General features: G+C 40.8%; 1 protein-coding gene across 1 annotated transcript in view; it reads left to right on the top strand.

Moving 5' to 3' along the window:
* Positions 1–2,808: 2,808 nt before the first annotated feature.
* TM9SF3 (transmembrane 9 superfamily member 3) overlaps positions 2,809–19,561 on the top strand; it is a 68,942-nt gene continuing 52,189 nt past the window's right edge. The window contains exons 1-2 of the mRNA XM_039230183.1: positions 2,809–2,980; positions 13,765–13,960. Coding sequence (XP_039086114.1) covers positions 2,882–2,980; positions 13,765–13,960 — 295 coding nt within the window. The 5' untranslated portion in view covers positions 2,809–2,881. The remainder of the gene's footprint in view (positions 2,981–13,764; positions 13,961–19,561) is intronic.

Here is a 19,561-nt window from a genome sequence, read left to right as displayed (position 1 = left end):
ACAGAAGAGGAGATGAAAGATGTTAACTATGACATAACATGCCAAATGCTTTTGGAGTCCCCAAGAAGCGGTGTTCAATTTCCCTAGGGTGTCATGAAAGGGTTCACTGAAGAGGTGATAATTCACTTAGCCTGGAAGGAGAATATCTAATGGTTGTCCACTTATTTGCATTCTAGGCAAAGGTGCAAATATAAAAAACATGGTATATTTGAGCAATATAGAAACGAAGCCAGAGCACAGTGATTGGTAGGAGGTCAAGTCGGTATCTGATAACCTGGAGTCTGGTTGCGTAGCTGCGTGTTGACAGGACTCTCCTTTAGCAAGAGTCTTTCCCCCGATTACATATGTAGCACATGGCCATTGTAAAAAACCATCCAAATATTTACAGGCATGAACAAAGAAGAAACTTAATCTGGTATTAATGGTTTGAGTCACTATCTTTCAGATTGTTTTCTGCAGGTAGACATACAGTACCGTTTAAAATGGGATTATATTCTATTTTGTCAGCCTTTTTTAAAAAATTTATTTATTTATTTATTTTTACAAATAGTTTATTGTCAAATTAGTTTCCACATAACACCCAGTGCTCATCCCCACAAGTGCCCTCCTCCATGCCCATCCCTCCCTCCCCCCCACATCCATCAGTCCTCAGTTTTTGTCAGCATTCAAGAGTCTCTCATGGTTTGCCTCTCTCCCTTTCCCCCACCATTTCCTCCCTTCTTCTCCCCCTTTTTCCTCCGTCAAGTTCCTCCTAATCCTCCTATACGTGCATACATATGTTATTTGTCCTTCTCTGCCTGACTTATTTCGCTCAGCATAACACCCTCAAGGTCCATCCATGTTGCTACACATGGCCAGATTTCATGCTTTCTCATTGCCATGTAGTATTCCACGGTATAGATAAACCCCATCTTCTTGATCCATTCGTCTGTTGATGGACACTTAGGCTCTTCCCATTGTTTGAGTGTTTGAGTATTGTTGAGAGTGCTGCTGTGAACATTGGGGTACATGTGCTTCTATGCATCAGCACTCCTTTATCCCTTGGGTAAATTCCTAGCAGTGCTATTGCTGGGTCCTAGGGGAGTTCTATTGTTAGTTTCCTGAGGAACCTCCACACTGTTTTCCAGAGGGGCTGCACCAGTTTACATTCCCACCAACAGTGTAGGAGGGTGCCCGTTTCTCCACATCCTCGCCAGCATCTAGAGTTCTCTGATTTGCTCATTTTAGCCACTCTGACTGGCGTGAGGTGGTATCTCAGTGTGGTTTTGATTTGTATTTCCCTGATGAGGAGGGATGCTGAGCATCGTTCTTTTTTTTTTTTTAATTTAAAAGTACCTCTTAATATCCTTGCATGCCAGTACAAACAGTCTATTTCAGTTCTAGAAATGGTTGTACAGATGAAAGTCAACTAGTAGTAAGAGAGACTGATTCTGGAACAAAACTGCTTGTGGCTGCTCTTTCAGCAAGCCAGTTAACCTCTCTGGGCTTCAGTTATCATGCCTGTAAAATGAACACACCCAGAGTGCCTTTTGCATAAGGTTTTGGTGAGGATTAAAAGAGTCAACATGTGTAAAGCGCTCAGAATAGTGCCTGGCCGTTGAAAATTTTAGCTCTGAGTCCATGATTTACTTGACAATATTTAAGGAGTGTTTTAAACAAGAGTGATAGAATCAGGGTTCTTTTTAGAAAGATCACTCTGGCACGTGTTGGGGAGGATGAACAGGGAGGGAAGATTGGTGGCAGGGATCCTGTCAGGCTGTTGCACTATGGAGTGAGACGGCGATTGGCTGTTATTGGCAGAAGAAAGAGGAAAAAAAGTTTTGAGACATTTCTAAGAGGCCAAGTGCTACCACTTGTTGGCTGCTGATGGCTGAAAGATAGACACCATCCGACTAAAGTTCCAGGGTTTTGGCTCAGAGATGGTGGAGATGGTGGAGCCATATTCCCAGGACGAACAATTTTTTAGTTCCCACTGTACAGGTCTGGCACTGTTCTAGGCACAGAAACTATGGCAGCGCACAGGTTCCCTGCTTAGGAAAGGAGCTTAGATTCCAGGAGGTGTTTATGTCTGTGGACGGGAGACCAACAACATAAGTGGACAGAAAAATGAACAAGAATCTCAACAAGATCGAAATAGCAGGGGCCAGATGAATAAGAAGTGACTCTAAAACACTTATCCACCCCTGTCCAACAATCCCCCGGGATGAGGATGAGAGAAGCGCGTGAGTCATTCACGGCGGCGGACGGAAGCCTGCAAGGGGGATCTTAACTGATTCCCCCATGGTCCACGGGCTGCAGGTCACACGCCATTTCACTGCCGAAGAAAATGAGGCCAGGAAGACTTAAATCGTTTTGGCCAAGGTCACACAACTCCCAGCGCCGGGACGCGCGGGACGCCGCCCGGAGCGGCCCGAGGCGCGCGTCAAGCACCCGGGAGGGCGCCAGGCCGAGGCCGCGAGTGCGCGCCGCCGCTGCCGAGGCCCAACGGAGGCCGGCCCGGAGGTCCGAGCGGGCCGGGCGACCCCGCGGCGCGCGAGGCGACCGGAGTTAGGGCCCTCGGCGGCCGCGGCTCGCGCTTCCCGGGTGGGGCTCCCGGCGGCGGTTGCGGCCCCGCGACGCGAGCACTTCCGGCGTGTGCCGGGGTGGCCGGATGACGTGGCTGAGTCAGAGGAAGAGGCTGAGAGGCGCCGGGGGGCGGGGGAGGCTCGGGAGCGGGCGGTGACGGCGGCGGCGCGGAGGAGCCAGCGGCTGGGCCCGGGCCCCGTGCGTCTGTCCGCGCCCCGTGGATGCGAATCGGCCGCGGCGGAGGCGGCGGAGGCGGCGGCGGCGGAGGAGGAGGAGGAGTCGGTGGGCCGGCGCCGGGCCGGTGGGAGCGCGGAGGATGAGGCCGCTGCCGGGCGCTCCCGGCGTGGCGGCGGCCGCCGCGCTGTTGCTGCTGCTGCTGCTGCCCCGGGCCCGGGCGGACGAGCACGAGCACACGGTGAGAGGGGGCCCGCGGCCGGCGCTGTCGCGCTCGGCCCGCCGCCCCGTCCGGCTCGGCGCGGCCTGGAGGGCTGCGCGGCCCGGCGGAGCCCCGCGGCCGCCGAGGGCGCCTTCCGGTTGGGCCTGGCGGAGCAGGAACCCCGGGAGCTGGGAGGAGGCGTTTGTGTGAGCTTCCCGGGCAGGACTCCGCTCCCGAGTGCCTGGGCCTCCTTCCCCTGCCCACACCTAAATGGCGCCGGGCTCCGGGGTCTGGGGGCCCGGGAGGGAGCCCGGTGAGGGTCGGCGCTCACTTCCCCAGCGAGGGGCCGCGGGCCGCGGGGCTGGTGCCCCCGGGGAAGGGAGCTGCGCTCTGGCTGCTGGGGTCTACGACACAGCGGAAGATGGATGCATCACGATTACCCGTCATACACTAACCAGGAAATATCCACCACTTTTATGGTCCTCACCAGCCTTTATTTTCTCTCCTGCCCAAACCGGATTAAAACCCTGGCGTGGGGACAGCATTGATAAACTTGGGGTTGAAGAGCGGGTTACACGTGTACACGCGTGCACTTAGTCTGCACGCACTCGGTTCTGGGCCTTTCTTGTAACTTTGTGCTCACCCTTCTCGTCCCTGGAGGAGGCTCCCATCCCAGTGGTCTCCAGGCAGCTTCTGGCCGTACGGGTCTAGAGTTTCCCATTCTTCCCGGGCATCGTCCCGTTTGCATTGGCCTTATAATTGGTTGGCTGTTTATTTAACTGGCTTTTTCACATCAAAGCGTGAATGTTAACGATTCTAAAAATGACTTTCACTTAGGGCTGTACCTCGGTGGTTTTCAGATTGGTTGCTGTGAGCCAGGCAGGGAAGTCTTGTAAATAGAAATTTGCTTAGCGAGTAATTTTTCTTTTTTATATTCTGTAACTCCGTAATGACGTGATTTTGCGTGAGAGGTTGTGTATGTACTAAATCTGAAAGATTTGGGGGAGTCTCTTGTCATTTCTGATAAGCGAGGAAGTGAATATTCAGTGGACCGTCCTTTAGATTTTATTTGTAATTAACCACACTTCTTTCTCTAGTTCGTGGGGTGGCTGAGCTTTTAATTTAGCTAATGAAAGCTCTAAGCTTTTGGCTAGTTTACCTTCAGTCACTGCCGGAAACGTCCTTTTTTTTTTTTAAGAGACAAATCTGAAAGCATTGACATGTTTTTGTGCTATATATTTGTGACTTCACCTTAAGACAATTTTGTTCACAGTTTAAACATTTAAATTAAAAAACTTTCCAGTCATTTTCTCTGTCAGGTAACATACTGAAGCGTAAGAACTGTTCATTTGCAGTGGTATCCTTTTAGTCAATTGTGTTGTCACTAATATTTTTCCAATTTTTGAACACATAAGGAAAGTTACCAAATAAAAACTCAGAAGTCTCTCTCAACTGTAGCTCCACAGTGCAAGATTTGTATCCTCCTTTTTGATCTTATGTTTTATATAAACTGCTATAAATAGGGAAAACTATTAATTAAAATTTCACAAACTGGAACTATATAAAAAGGCCTGAGTTTGATTTACAGATTTAAAATGTAAATACAAGTTTCATTGAAATTGTGTTTCTGGGAACATTTCAGTTTTTTATACCAGTAATTGAATATAAAATATATGAGAAAAGGTTTTTGAGAGGACATCGTGTGTATGAGGTAATTGCTGGACAAAAAAATTTAGAATCCACTTCATTTTATTCATGTCTACACTGAATTAATACACATTATTTAAAAAGCAAAATGATGATAGGAAAACTAACATCTAGCTATAAGTGTAGAATTTAAATAACTGTCTTTTTTTTTGGCTGTTAGCCAGAATTTTTACTTTTCCTAAGTTTCTTGAAAATATTTCTTGAAAACTGGGCATTCACCTTAATCAGAAAAAAATACTGAAAAAGTTAGAGTCAAGTGAATTTTTTGTCCCATCGAGAAGGCAGAAGTAGGTAGTGAAGAGAAAATGATATTGGAAGAGGAGAAAAATTGCCAAGGGAAGGTTGCCGAGTAGGTGTGTAATAAAGACTTGAGGGATTGAATTATTAATTAAAGAGTAATTTCCAGAAATTAAAGTTTGCCCTTTAGGTTAACTTTCTGGGATGACAGTTTTCAGGTAGGAAAAATAACTAATAGGACTTTTGTGGCAACAATGTGTGAGGCACTATTTTAAGTATGTTATGTATATTAACTCTTATTTTAAATATATGTTAATAATCTTGTGAGGATAATATTATACCCTTTTTATAGATGAGTAAACCAGCACCAGAGAGTTTAAGTTACTTGTCTCAGACCACACAGCCAGTGGGTATAGAGGTAGGATTTGAGCTCAGGCAGTCTAAATTGTCTTCTACACTATCACGGGATGTGTGTTCTGCAGCCTTTTATCCTAAAACTAGGACAGACACTTGGTATTGAGTAGTTATCTGTATTGATAGTAGTTTTAACTGCTTAAAGAAATTTTTGTGTAAGTCTGACTCCATAGTGAGTTGTTACTGAGAAAATGTTTGGTTAGCATTAGAGAGAGATAGGGTCCACTTAATGGACATTTGACCTGTGCAGTCACATAATATTTGCAAGCATGTGGGTACTGTGCTTGCTTTTATGTTCTGCTGTTACTATCCAAAAATTTTTTCTTTTCTTTTCTTTTTTAAATGTTTTATTTATTTTTGAGAGAAAGAGACAGAGACAGGGTGAGCAGGAAGAGTCAGAGAGAGAGGGAGACACATAATCTGAAACAAGCTCCAGACTCTGAGCTAGCTGTCAGCACAGAGCCCATCGTGGGGCTCGAACCCACGAACTGTGAGATCATGACCTGAACCGAAGTCAGATGCTTAACCGACTGAGCCACCAAGGCGCCCCACTATCCAGAAATTTCTAAAAAATATTTGGGGCACCTGGGTGCCTGGGTTGGTTGAGCATTCTCGACTCTTGATTTTGGCTCAGATCATGAGCTCACAGTCCGTGGGATTGAGCCCCATGTCTGGCTCTGCACTGAGAACTTGGAGCCTGTTTGGGATTCTCTCTCTCCCTCTCTCTGCTCTTCCCCTGCTCAGGCATGTTCTTGCTCTCAAAATAAATGAATAAATATTTTTTAAAAATGAAAAAAAAACTCTAAATGTTTATTTTTATTAAAGTTTATTTTTTATTTTTGAGAGAGAAAGAGAGCACGCACGTGCGCCCACATGAGTGGAAGAGGGAATCTGAAGCAGGCTTCAGGTTCTGAGCTGTCAGCACAGAGCCCAACATGGGGCCCAAACTCACGAACTGTGAGATCATGACCTCAGCTGAAGTCAGACGCTCAACCAACTGAGCCATCCAGGTGCCCCTATTTATTTTTAATAGAGACAGAGAAAGCGCCAACGCACACGCACACGCACGCACACATGCATGCATGCACACATGGACGGGAGAGGCGGAGAGAGAGGGAGAGAGAATCCCAAGCAAGCTCTTCCCTGTCAGCCCAGAGCCTGATGTGGGGCTTAAACTCAAAAACCGTGAGATCATGACCTGACCTGAAATCAAGAGTTGGATGTTTACCTGACGGAGCTACCCAGGTGCCCCGCTATCTAGAAGTTTTTGATAATTTTTTAAAAAGTAATCTCTGCATCCAGCATAGGGCTCAAACTCACAACCTCAGATCAAGAGTCACATGTTTTTACCAGCTGAGCCAGCCAGGCACCCCTTAATAAGTTTTGAACAAGGAGACCTGCATTTTTATTTTGTACTGAGCTCCACTAGTTATACAGCTGGTCTTAGGAAGGGATAACTAGTTTATATAGTTTCACAAAGTCCCCTTATTTCTCTTATTTTACCTACTCAGTTAGGATTCACCTATTTGTAATGTTATTTTTTAAGTGCTTATTTATGCAGAGCTCTTTTAATATTCTCATAAGAATAATGAGAAGGAAATGCACTTGTTCACTTCTAGAGTATATACACATCTAGAATATATACTTTCAATTTTCTAAAGTCAAATCGTATATGCAGGGCATAGTGTTTGGAATAAAAAATTGAAGAACACTTTCATGAAAGGCACTTAATATGTGATTGAAAGATTAAGGACTTTTCAGAGTGAGTGAAAGATGTATAAGGTGTAGTTTATTCTTACTTGGTTTTCTGAAACTCAGAGGACTAGGAAAGGTCTATAGTTAGAGTACCATGTCTCCCAAGATTCCAGACGACTCCGTTAAAAAGATTTCAGAGTGTCAACCAGAATTTTAGAACTGGAAAGACTTGAGACCATTTAATGCCACACACTCATTTTCCTAAGGCCTGAGCAGGCCTTAGTGACTCTCTAGTCCTTGCTTTTTCTACCTATCTTGTAAGTAAAATTTCCACAGTAATACTATGTAAGGATGTCAGCACCAAAAACTAATAATCAAGGGCACAAGAATCTTAATGCATTTTATGGTTTATACTATAGCCTTGAAGTTTTATGGGTTCTGTTTCCTCAAGATCACAAAGTCAGGTGTATGTTTGTTTGTTGTGTTCATACCCAGGCTCTGTGCTTGGCACAGTGCTATTTAATCAGTGCTTGTTGAGTGACTTGAGTGATTAGGGAGCTGATAGAGACAGGAATATGCAGTGTTGGAAGCATGAAACCCTATTGCTTAAAGCACAGTGAACGAATCCAGACGATTGTTGGTTTAGAATGCAGTCTTTGGGATGCCTGTTTTGATTTACGGGCTCTAACTAAGCTAAAATCCCATTTCTTTGTGGCCCATTGACCTCTGGTAGGTGATATTAGAGGGGCCTGATCTGTGCCTAAGGTAGCCTACACTCAGCCTCTGCTATAAACACTTAGTACAACATGGAGTGATTTCAGAAATTGTTTGTTTCCTTTGGCAAATAGCGGCCTCTCTTCTTTGTCTCTGTTGGGAGTATGGGAACTCCTAAAACTTTTGAAGATTTATGAAGAGAATAAACTCTTTACTACAGGTGAATTAGTGAGTGCTTTAATATAGGTCTAGTTTTAGGAAATGCCATGATTCGTTGTCCTATTTTCAGCTGTACTCTATGGTAGACTAAAAGTTTATTTAGGTACAAAGCTATTTTAAGAGAGAGGGAGAAGGGAGCACAGTTATCTCAGGAGATTGTCTAAAAATATATTTCTATATTTTATAATTATATTTATATGAAAAATCTGATGTATGTGTTTTTAAAAAAAGGGCATCAAAATTCTGATTTCTGAAACACTTTCAGAACTAGATTTTGCTTTCTCAGATCTGTATTTTAAATTAAAAAAAAATTTTTTTTTAATTTAAGTAATCTCTGTATCCAGTGTGGGGCTCGAACTCATGACCCTGAGATCAAGGGTCGCATGCTTTTCCGACTGAGCCAGCCAGGCACCCCACTCTGATACGTATTTTAAAGCAAACATGTATAATATGCATATATTATACATATGTATAATAAAGAGTGTGCATAACATACATACAAACTCAATGAAATACATTACTAGAATACTCCATCTCAGAAATTTGGCACTTAGTTGGCTCAACTAAAATTTCTTCTCAGATTCTTCTTCAAAATTTCTTCACTTAAGGCACTTAAGTGAATTTAGGGGAAGAATGGTGCAAAATTTATGTTTTCATTAATTTTATCTGGGCGTGGGTCATACTCAGATTCCTGTTCTTGAATGTGCATCGCTTTAAAATAATATATTTATATGAAGAGTGGAAGAAATCTCCCCCCCCCCAAAAAGTACCAAATAAATCTCTACTTCAATCTAAAACAAAAGGAAAAAAAACGTAAACACGTATATATTACCTCATCCCATGGGTGCATATTCTGATTCCTTAGTCCTTTGCCTGTATATGTAAATTCTCATTTCTTTTTTTTTTTAATGTTTATTTTATTTTTGAGAGAGAGAAAGACAGAATGTGAGCAGGGGAGGGGCAGAGAGGGAGACACAGAATCCGAAGCGGGCTTCAGGCTCTGAGCTGTCAGCACAGAGCCTGACATGGGCCTCGAACTCAGGAACTAAAAAATCATGACCTGAGCTGAAGTCAGATGCTTAACCAACTGAGCCACCCAGGTGCCCCAAAATTCCAATTTCTTTATTCAGTTTTAAATGAGTACATCAGTAACACTATCTCCTAAAGTGTTCCTCCTGCGAAAAATTAATTCCTGATCTCTATCAAGGAGAGAAACTTCTATGACTCCCCTTTCCCAGCACATAAACAGTACTTAAATAAGAAAGGCCTAACTTTGGTGACATCTTGAGAATAAAGGTCAGGTCTTTAGAAATTAGAACACAAGTAGCTTCTTAGGAAGGTTTTTTTTCTTTAAGGCAGATTAAAGGTTCAAATGGAAAAGTTGTTCAGTATTCAGTAACTGTCTTTAGTTGCTTTGTACAGCTGTACAACAATTAACTTGGACAAATTATTTAACATCTTTGTTCTTTAGTTTGTTTTATTGTGTAAAATGGGGAAAATAGGGGCATCTTTGTGGGTCAGTCAGTTGGGCATCTGACATTGGCTCAGGCAAGATCTTAAGGTTTGTGGGTTTGAGCCCCACATCAGGCTCTGTGCTGATAGCTTAGAGGCTGGAGCCTGCTTCGGATTCTCTCTCTCTCTCTCTCTCTCTCTCTCTCTCTCTCTCTCTCAAAAATAAACAGTAGAGGGGCGCCTGGGTGGCTTAGTCGGTTAAGCGTCCGACTTTCGCTTAGGTCGTGATCTCGCGGTTCGTGGGTTCGAGCCCCGCGTCGGGCTCTGTGCTGACTGCCAGCTCAGAGCCTGGAGCGTGTTTCAGAGTCTGTCACTCCCTCTCTCTCTGACCCTCCCCTGCTCACGCTGTCTCTCTCTCTCTCTCTCCTAGAAATAAATAAAAATATTTTTTTTAAAAAACAGTAAAAAAATTTTTTTAAAATGGAGAATAATAAGACCTGTGTTAATAAATTTTTGAGAGGATTAAATATTCATATGAAGACCTTAGTATACCTAGCACAGAGCCTGTGCTTAATACGTGTTAGCTAATAATACAATCAGAAAAGATGGTGAGATCACGTTAGGGATTGATCTGTTAAGGCTTAACTGAGGATTGGAGTGTTTGAGAAAGGAGGATTTGAGTAGTTTTGAAGGATAAGTACAAATTGGCTAAGTGGAGAGAAGGAGGGCATTATAGATTTGGGGGAATGGCATAAGACTCAAGGTGGAGAAGGAAAGGAAGGGAAGACAATATTATGAACCATTTGGGCTGGAGGAGACAGCTCAGAAATTTAGTATAACCGAAACTCTTCTGAGAACTCCAGAGTGAGTAGAACGGTGAGGTGAAGAAGGATGCAGGTGGTCTGGATTGGCCTCCTCTCACTTGGCTACTTCCCAGGAAGGCCTCCTGGAAGGAGCTACTACTGCCATGCTCGGGGATCCCCTGGTCCCTTGCTATGCTTCCTTGCTTTTTGTCCCCCTCCTGGTTACAGTCAGCAGGTAAGTTGCAAATCTCTTGTCTTTCTTAGTGTCATTGGCCTACTCATAGTTTTTCCAAGGAAAGGATTTAAAACGAGCTTGCTAGGACTTCATGGAATGTTTTGAAAGTGAATTCGGTTAGCCTTTTGGCCAGGGTAGAGATAAGAGCCTTCCCTCTGTTGCCTTCTGCCCACAGAGTGGTGGAGCTCAGGGACTTTCTCAGCAGCTTTAGGGAAAGGAGAGGTTTGTTTTCTCTTAAAAACACATTGTGTGAAGTCTTTTGATATTTTCTAATTTCAAGACATTTTTAAGACACGTTTTCTCTCTTGAAAAAGAATTCTTGTCTTGACCTTGTCTTGGGAGCACTTACTCTCAGGGGTAATCAAGGATTGCAAAGAAAAGTAACATTTTAGTTAAGTTCCTTATATTGACCATGGTCTGCATAAGGAGTGATATAAAGCAAAGGAAGCATTTTTGCCTTAATCTTCAGCCTAACCACCCCCTTGTATGTGTGTGTATATGTGTATGTGTGAAGATGTGCATATATTATGCATGCGTATATATTTCTAATATTTCACTCCTCTTCCCAGAAGGGTTACGGAATGGTGTACATTTTGTTACAATGCAGTTTCTATCATGTAGCCACAACTGTACTGCCCCTTTCAGGTTTCATGAATGATTAAAATAAGTGACTTTGGAATATGTCATTTAACACACACTGCGACCCTTCAGTTATTTTATGTTTCAGTTTGTATGAAAAGAATGCCCTTTTTAAATAAGTATTTAAGTTCTAATTTTTGTCTTTTTTTAAAGGAATAATGAATATTGGAATTTATAGAAAAATATTTTTGTGCTCATTTTCACGAGTAACATTTAAACATTTCTGTGGACTCAGCAGGATTAATGACAAGGTCCTCATCGATAGGTCCTCTTGTTTGGCATTCTAATCTTAAATATATGTGTACTTTGTCACCTCCCCTTTTTCTCTAAAAGGGTACTATTGCAATCAGTGCATTTATCAGTCGGTATGCACACTTCAAACTTTTTTTTAGTAAGCTGCTAATGAACTTTACATTTCAGCATTTTTTCAGGTTTTTTTTTTCATTGTTTTCCCATTGTACTTATTAAATACTTTCTGTGAGCAGAAAGCACTTTCTAGCGAGCAGGTTTCAATTCTGATACCAGCTTTGGTCAGTTGTGCACAGTAGTGCACAGTAGTGCACTGTTTTGAGAATTCTTATCCTATGACCATCTCTGTAAAGGAGTGCCTTGATTGATTAGTGCTGTGTGACCATGAAGCATCTGATGGAAGAGTGGTGGCGTACATAGCTTTGTCAGCTGAAATGGGGATGTATGAATGTTTTCAGACCTTTCCTTCCTTCCTTCATATGTGAAGATTATCTATAGTCGTTTTTCTGAATTCACTTGAAACAGCTTATGATTTTCTGTATTGTTAGAGAATTTTCTTCTCTGCCAAAGCAGAATTAATGATTCCTTTATTGTTGCTGTAATGGCCCTTTATTACCTTAATTTTAACGCTTATTTCTTCATCATCAATCATTTACTTGTCTGGGTCCACTATAGGTTGTGAACTTCTTAAAGGAAAGGACAGTATTTTATTTATCTGTACGTTTACCCTTGGACAACACAGGCTTCAACTGCGTAGGTCTGCTTACATGCAGATTTTTTTTTTCCCATAAATACAGTGAAGTATGATGAATTTATTTTTCTTTTCCTTACAATTTTAACCTTTTTTCTTCCCTAGCTTACTTTATTGTAAGAATACAATATATAATACATATAACATACAAGATGTGTTAATCGATTGTTTATGTTGTTGGTAAGGCTTCTGATCAACAAGGCCAATAGCAGTTAAGTTTTGGGATAGTCAAAAGTTACATATGGATCGACTGCGTGGTTGGGTTGGTGACCCTAACCCTGTATTGTTCAAGGGTCAACTGTGTGTCCTTGACACCTAACACTGTGCTTGGTACATGTCTCACGTATTCAAAAAGTAAGATAGTTTGTTATTTCCTTAATGACCTCAATGATGTTTTATATGAATGTTGAGACATTTATTATATTTGAAGATGAGGTGATTAAATGTAACTCCTAGGATGCCGGTGGTATGAATCAAAAGGAAGATGTAGATGCTTTAGGTAAGAGTAGATAAGTCCGTGCGTTTTTGGAATACAGAGAGACTTGGGGTCTGAGTTTCCATGTGTGAATAAATGGTGATACCATTAGAAAAACAAAGATGAAAGGGTAGCTTTGGGTGGCATGAGTTTGTTTTTGGAAAGGTTGGATTTTGATAAAAAATGTTTGTATATTAGTTTTAGAGGTAAGAATTTGGTAGTTGGCTAGTTGGATAGCTTCCTCTGTTATATGTTCCATAGCTCCCTACTTTATTATAATTAATTGTTCAGTGTCCGTCTTTCCCTTTAGGCTCTGAGGTCCAGTAGGGCAGGGAACCTGTCTTGTTAAAAGCTGTATCCTCAACTACAAATGCAATTATTGGACGTGGCAAGCACTCAGTAAATAATTGTTCAGTGATTTCACATCTGCACTATTCATTGATTTAAATGGTATCCTATCATCTTCAATTTATGTTGCTATGGGTAATTGCTTTTCTTGGAATCATTGGAATTTTAAACTTATGATTTTAGAAATCTTTGGCACATTCCCCAATTGGACCCTGGAAATGTGAAGTCACCTACGCAAAGTCATTGGACCACACTCTGGATTTAGCTACAGATAGTATTTACTGATGGGGAGAACCATAGTTACTTATTCAAAGAAGTGTGCACACAGTATATATTTTTCAGGCTGATAAGGGGGAAAATAGAATGACGGTTTGAATGGACTATGGAGATTTCTGTAGTCTGCCTTTCTCTCCCTCTTCTTTAGTCATTTCTCTCCTTTCTAGTACCTTGACCAGTAGCCATGGAAAAGATTAGAAAAGAGATGAAATTTTATTTGCGGTTGCTGGCAACATTAGATTTTTAGTTTCTAATGATTAACATGAGTTTCTGGGTAAGCTATTGATTTTCTTTCCTCCTTCCTTGTCCGTGTGAGCATGGTGAATAATATTCGTTCTGGGTTCACCATTATTTGATGTGCTATTGAACTCTTACGTGCTATTGGACTTTGTTTAAACAATACCTTCTGTAAAACAAAGTTTAGAAAAGATGGATCTGCCTGAGATCATAATCAGAAGATACAATTGATCATCAGATTAAAATAAAATAAACTTCCAGTGTTTTCTTTTATAGCTTCCCAAACACAGTACACTTTTGGTTAGAACATATAACAAATATTCCCTTAATTTAGATTAGATTAAAAATTTATAATTTGTTTGTTTGTTTCAGTATCAAGATAAAGAGGAAGTTGTCTTATGGATGAATACTGTTGGGCCCTACCATAATCGCCAAGAGACATATAAGTACTTTTCACTTCCATTCTGTGTGGGGTCAAAAAAAAGCATCAGTCATTACCATGAAACTCTGGGAGAAGCACTTCAAGGAGTTGAATTGGAATTTAGTGGTCTGGATATTAAATTCAAAGGTAAGTAAACCTTAATAGTCCTTATAATACAAGTCAGATTATAGGCCAGCATTTCTCAGCTTTGGCACTGTTGATACTGGGGCCAGATATTCTTTTCTGTGGGGGGCTGTCCTGTACATTGTAGGATGTTTAGCAAAGTCCTTGGCTTCTACGCAGTAGGTGCTAGTACCACCTTCCAGTTGTGACAGCCCAGCCTGTCATCAGACGTGGCTGATTGACCCTAGAGAACCACTGCTCTAGACTCTAAAAAATGTTTTAATCTGTAAGTTAAGTTGCATAGTATGTTAGTAAGTAACAAAGTTTTATTTTGAATATTTGTAAAATAATAAAATAAATAATTGTTGATAAAATTCTATTTCCTAACCTATTTCTTTCTGAAAAGTGATTTCTAGTAAACCCTCTAGTTGTTGGACATATGTGGTTGGGGAAGGCTGTCAGAGATTCATAATTTCTGGAGGTATAGGAATGTCATGGGGCATATGGGTACTTAAAAATTCTGCATAAAGCCTCAAATTCAGACTTGTACCATTGGCTCTGAATGCATTTATCAGTGGGTGTTAATTTAGTCTCTCAATTCTAGTAGGATAGTGTGGTTTTAAATTTTAAGTCAAAGACTTGTTAAAACTGGAAAAAAACCCCATCTAGTTATTATGCAGGTATTTATTTTATCAAGCCCTTTAAGTGTAAAGTGTTTAAACTTCTGATTTTTCTCTGTGAAATTAGCCAGAGATTGTATTTCCTGCATAGACATTTTTAACCCAGTGAACAGAAGCCTGAATGATTGAATTTTTACAGGATCTTTGATTAGGTGTCCTGATTTTTGAATAGAGCTTGGATCTTGTAATCAGGAGATTTAATTTTAATCCTATTTCTATTACTGCATTGATTTTACTGAAGCTCTTTACTCTCATTTTGACTTCATTGTCTACAAGTGTAAAATGAACAGTAACTGCTGCTATTTTTCCGCTTTTCAGAAAAGGATGTGAATTGAGATTTTTAAAGATAATATTTTAAAGATAATGTTTAATTTTGACTGGTTAAATTTTATTCTTGTTTTCAGAATATTTTTATTGTTGTTGAAAACATGTACATATTTACATTCTTCTCCCCACCCTCTTCCTGCACTGTGTTCTTTGGGGCTTAATTATAAAATTAAGTTGTAAATGTAAACCACAGTGGCCTGCCTGTAACTTTATAAATTATTGTAAACACACCCTGAGGCTTGTGTTTTAATTTAATCAGGCAACATAACTACTTAATTGCAAGTAAGGAGAAAACTTGGACTAGTGTGTGGGATCTTTGAGAACTTCAGTTCTACGTTTATTCACATAACTTTCTCCTTGTTCATATTTGGTGCGCATTTCTAATTTACCAAGGAGGAATCAGAGAGAGAATAGATAGGCAGAAACTCTGAGTCCTACTTTGCTGTCATGGACAGATTTGATCACTTTTTGAAGTCCTTAGCCTGTATACCAAAGAAGAGTAATCATTCAGCTGTTTTCACTTGTCCTCTTTTATTAGCTCCTTGAGGCCGAAATGGGTAGATTGGTTAGATAGAGGGGAACGGTTTTTGTGGGTTGTAAAAGTGGGTTTTATTTTCCTTTCTAACTAAGCACCTTTTAATGAAAAGCACAAGGACTGGCCAGGTGTTATTCCCGGAGAGTTGGTGGTTCCTTGGAGCCTTCTCAGCTCTGCACCTCCAGCGCGGGCGGATGTGCTGCTAAGGGAGCTGCTAAATTAAGTGGTCCAGATGAAAAAGTAAATGCTGATGAGATTTCTCTTTCTACTGTAGTCTTTTGCTTGCCCAATTCAAAACCATAGTTGATCATGCTTTGAGCAATGTTTTACTAGGTTTCCTGGTTGTTATTTATAGTGTCATAGAATTTTAAAGGTTGGATGTGCCTTAGAGATTGTCATCTGATTTCCTCTTAGTGAGGCCCAGAGATGAAATGATTTGCCCAAGGCGTATCCCAGCATACTAATAATGCCACAAAACTCGAACCTTCGGTCCCTATGTGAATTATAGAAACAGTTATATTGTTAATCTTTTCATCTCTCAAGTATTTGATTTTTAAAGGTTCTTATCAAGGCATATTCAAATAAATAAAGTTTTGGAAATATTTCAAAACTAGAAAATACTATATAGGTCTATACATACACACTTATATGCACACACAGATATACACACACACACACCTTTTTAAAAATATAGTAGATTCTGCCAGGCAAAATGAATTGGTATTATTTCATAAAATGAAGGTCACTAAATTGACTTTTAGGAAACTAGTGATAGTCTTTAGTCTAATGAAGGGTGCCTCTCACTTGAGATTTTATGCATAACTTTTTTTTTTCTCCCAATACTGCTATATACTACCATTAGACAATATACTAAACTGAGAAGAGAACATTTAAAGAAAATTACAAAGAGAGGGGAAGAATTAAGTTGGGTATCTTTGAACCAGGCCTGAATTCGTTACCCTATGATTTTAGAGGGTACCTCTCGGAACCCTACCATCGTGGAATGGAGAAAACGTGCTTCAGAGTCCAAGAGACTTGATGCATCCCAGTGCCACCTCTGCCTACCTGTTTAGCCATGGACAAGTTATTCTTCCGCTTTTATCTCATTTTCCTCATCTGTGAAATGAGGGAAATGATACACTTGATAGAATTGTTTGATTTAAATGAGGTAATTTATATAGAGCATTTATCAAAGTTCCTGATATCATTTTTAAAATGGTCATTGATAGGAATACTAATCACACAGTGCGTGTCTATAGTTCCAACTTAATTTTGTATTAGCAATTATGAAATATTAAACTAGTTTATTGATTAGAGGATTTGATTTATCCTCAAGCTATTGCACTAGCTTGCTAGGTAGTTTAGTTCTGCTAGGACGGGGACAGTGGCATTCTTGTTTACTGTTGCATCTTTAGCTATTAGGACATTTTAAGCTCTTTTTTTTTTTTAAGGTTTTTTTTTATTTAGAGAGAGAGCGAGAGAGTGAGCACTCGTGGGTGGGGAGGGGCAGAGAGGAGAGTGAGAATCCCAAGCAGGCTCAGAGCCTGACACAGGATTCGATCTCACGAATCATGAGATCATGACCTGAGCCAGACTCAAGAGTCAGATGCTTAACTGAGCCACCCAGGCGCTCCCTATTTGTTCTTTTAAAATAAATTTTTTTAATGTTTATTTTTGAGAGAGAGGGAGAGAGAGAGAGACAGAGTGTGAGTCGGGGAGGTGCAGAGAAAAAGGGAGACATAGAATCTGAAGTAGGCTCCAGGCTCTGAGCTGTCAGCACAGAGCCCGATATGGGGCTCGAACCCACAAGCTGTGAGATCACGACCTGAGCCGAAGTCACATGCTTAACTGACTGAGCCACCCAGGCACCTCTGTGCCTGTCTGTTCTTTATGATCATTGGTTCACTGTGATCTTTAGATGATCTGGAATAGTAATTCCTAACCAGGGGAGGTCACTGTCCATTCCCCTGTCCCCTCATTTGAGCATTCTTACAGCATAATGAAGGATATTGTTGAAAAATTGATGGCTTCTAGAGGCTTCTTTCCTCCCATTTGTTTTATTGACCTTCTTTTGAATTTTCTTTTCCTTGAGTATCCCAACTTAACAGAGGGATGAAATTATTTCATAAGTATTTCTTTTACTTCTCTAGAATGAAATTATAAGTTGAGAGCATTACAGATACAGAAAAATGCCAAAGACGACTATGAGTCTTCTGTATTTATAATTTAGTGATTCTCAGTCTTGACACTTTTCATCCTCAGTGTTATGAGGTGTATTATCCCTAGTTTTCAGATGAGGAGGTTGGGGCCCAGACATTGAGTAACTTGTTCAAGGATTCACAGATGCAAAGTGGCAGAGTAAGGATTTGAACCTAGGGAACGCAGGGCTAGATTTAGAGCTTTTAACCACAGTGCACTATGTCCTTCCAGATAGATACCTGTCTGTGTGGTAAGGGCCTGATTGCCAGAGAGTGGGGGAAAGGCTGGAGAAGTGGCAGGGCCTTTCATTCTGCCTAAAGATGTTTACTTAAGTCAGTCCCCCCACCCTGGTTTCAGTCCCTGGAGTCTACTCGCCCTGATTCTGCAAGCTTTTTGTTGGAGTTCTCTAGGGGAAGGTGCCTCTGCTCTACTGGAGGGAGGAATTGAGGTTATTCGTCTAGCTTTGTGGTGAGTGGAAAAGGGAACTTGGGCATTCAAGCCTTCCATAAACATATTTTTATACAGTTCCTCTGTGTGTTCAGCCCTACATCTGTCCCCTACTTTGTGACTTGTGTGGTGCCTTTCAAGTCCTGAGAATCTGAAGCGTCCCTTGTGTTCTGTGACACCAGCCCCTTTCTGTTAAGGTTTCCTCTGCTTTGTTAGTGATTTGCCATCTTCTGTTCATTTTCAGTGTTCCAAAAATGCATTGAAATCTTACTGTCCTCTTTTCGTCCTTTTGTACCTACATCCTTTTTTTCCTTTATTGACATTTTAATGGAGTTTCAGGAGGGAAAAATACATACTTGTGGTTAATCTGCCTTGTTTAATTGGAAGTCTGGGAGCTTAATGCCATATTTTGTCCTGTTGGTTTCAACCAAAGTGTTTTAGCCAGACCAAATCATGTGAATCTTGTACTGAATCTTGCATTTAGGTATTTTGAATTCTTGGTGTTAGCAATTCCTTAAACTTTATGCTAACTGCAAATTTGAATAGCCTGGGCTTTTTATTATAAGTTCCTATTCAGACCAGTGGTAACATTGTTCTACTCCAGATTAATGTCTTTTTTTTTTTTCCAAAAGAATGTATGTGTAGGTATTTTTTCCTAATTTTGGCAATGATACAGGATCAGTGTACAAAATTTAGAAACTGCAGAGAAATATAAAGCAGTAAATTAAAATCACCTGGATATAATTATCATTAACATTTTCTTCCATCCTTCTTTACATTCATCCTACATTATTTAGAATTTTAAAAAATTGGGGGGCGCCTGGGTGGCTTAGTCGATTAAGCGTCCGACTTTCGCTTAGGTCGTGATCTCGCGGTTCATGGGTTCGAGCCCCGCGTCGGGCTCTGTGCTGACTGCCAGCTCAGAGCCTGGAGCCTGTTTCAGTCTGTGACTCCCTCTCTCTCTGACCCTCCCCTGCTCACGCTGTCTCTCTTTCTCTCTCCTAGAAATAAAAAAAAAAAGGAAAAAAAAAGAATTTTAAAAAATTGGGTCATAATTATATATATCTCAAAAAACTTATGTAACATAGTATTTATTATACGTCTGATACTTAATTTACTCATTTAATAAATGATGTATAGTTTTTACTCTTCTTTTTTAAAAATATTTGTTTTGAGAGAGAGAAAATGTGAGTGGGAGAGGGGCACAGAAAGAGAATCCTAAGCAGGCTCTACGAAATCAGTGCAGAGCCTGATGCAGGGCTCAATCTCAAACTATGAGATCATGACCTGAACCTAGATCAAGATCAGATGCTTAACCAACTGAGCCACCCAGGTGCCCCTGTTAATTATTTTTTTAAAAATGTGTTTATGTAATGTTCTCTGACTTGGATATTATAATTTTCCCCATTTCCCAATTATAAGGTATTCTGATTATTT

This window comes from Hyaena hyaena, unplaced genomic scaffold (genome assembly GCF_003009895.1).
Source record: "Hyaena hyaena isolate Hyena2069 unplaced genomic scaffold, ASM300989v1 scaffold_44, whole genome shotgun sequence".
NCBI classification, from domain to species: domain Eukaryota; kingdom Metazoa; phylum Chordata; class Mammalia; order Carnivora; family Hyaenidae; genus Hyaena; species Hyaena hyaena.
The sequence above is the reverse complement of the archived record's forward strand: the minus strand, read 5'-3'. Positions and strand labels throughout refer to the sequence as shown.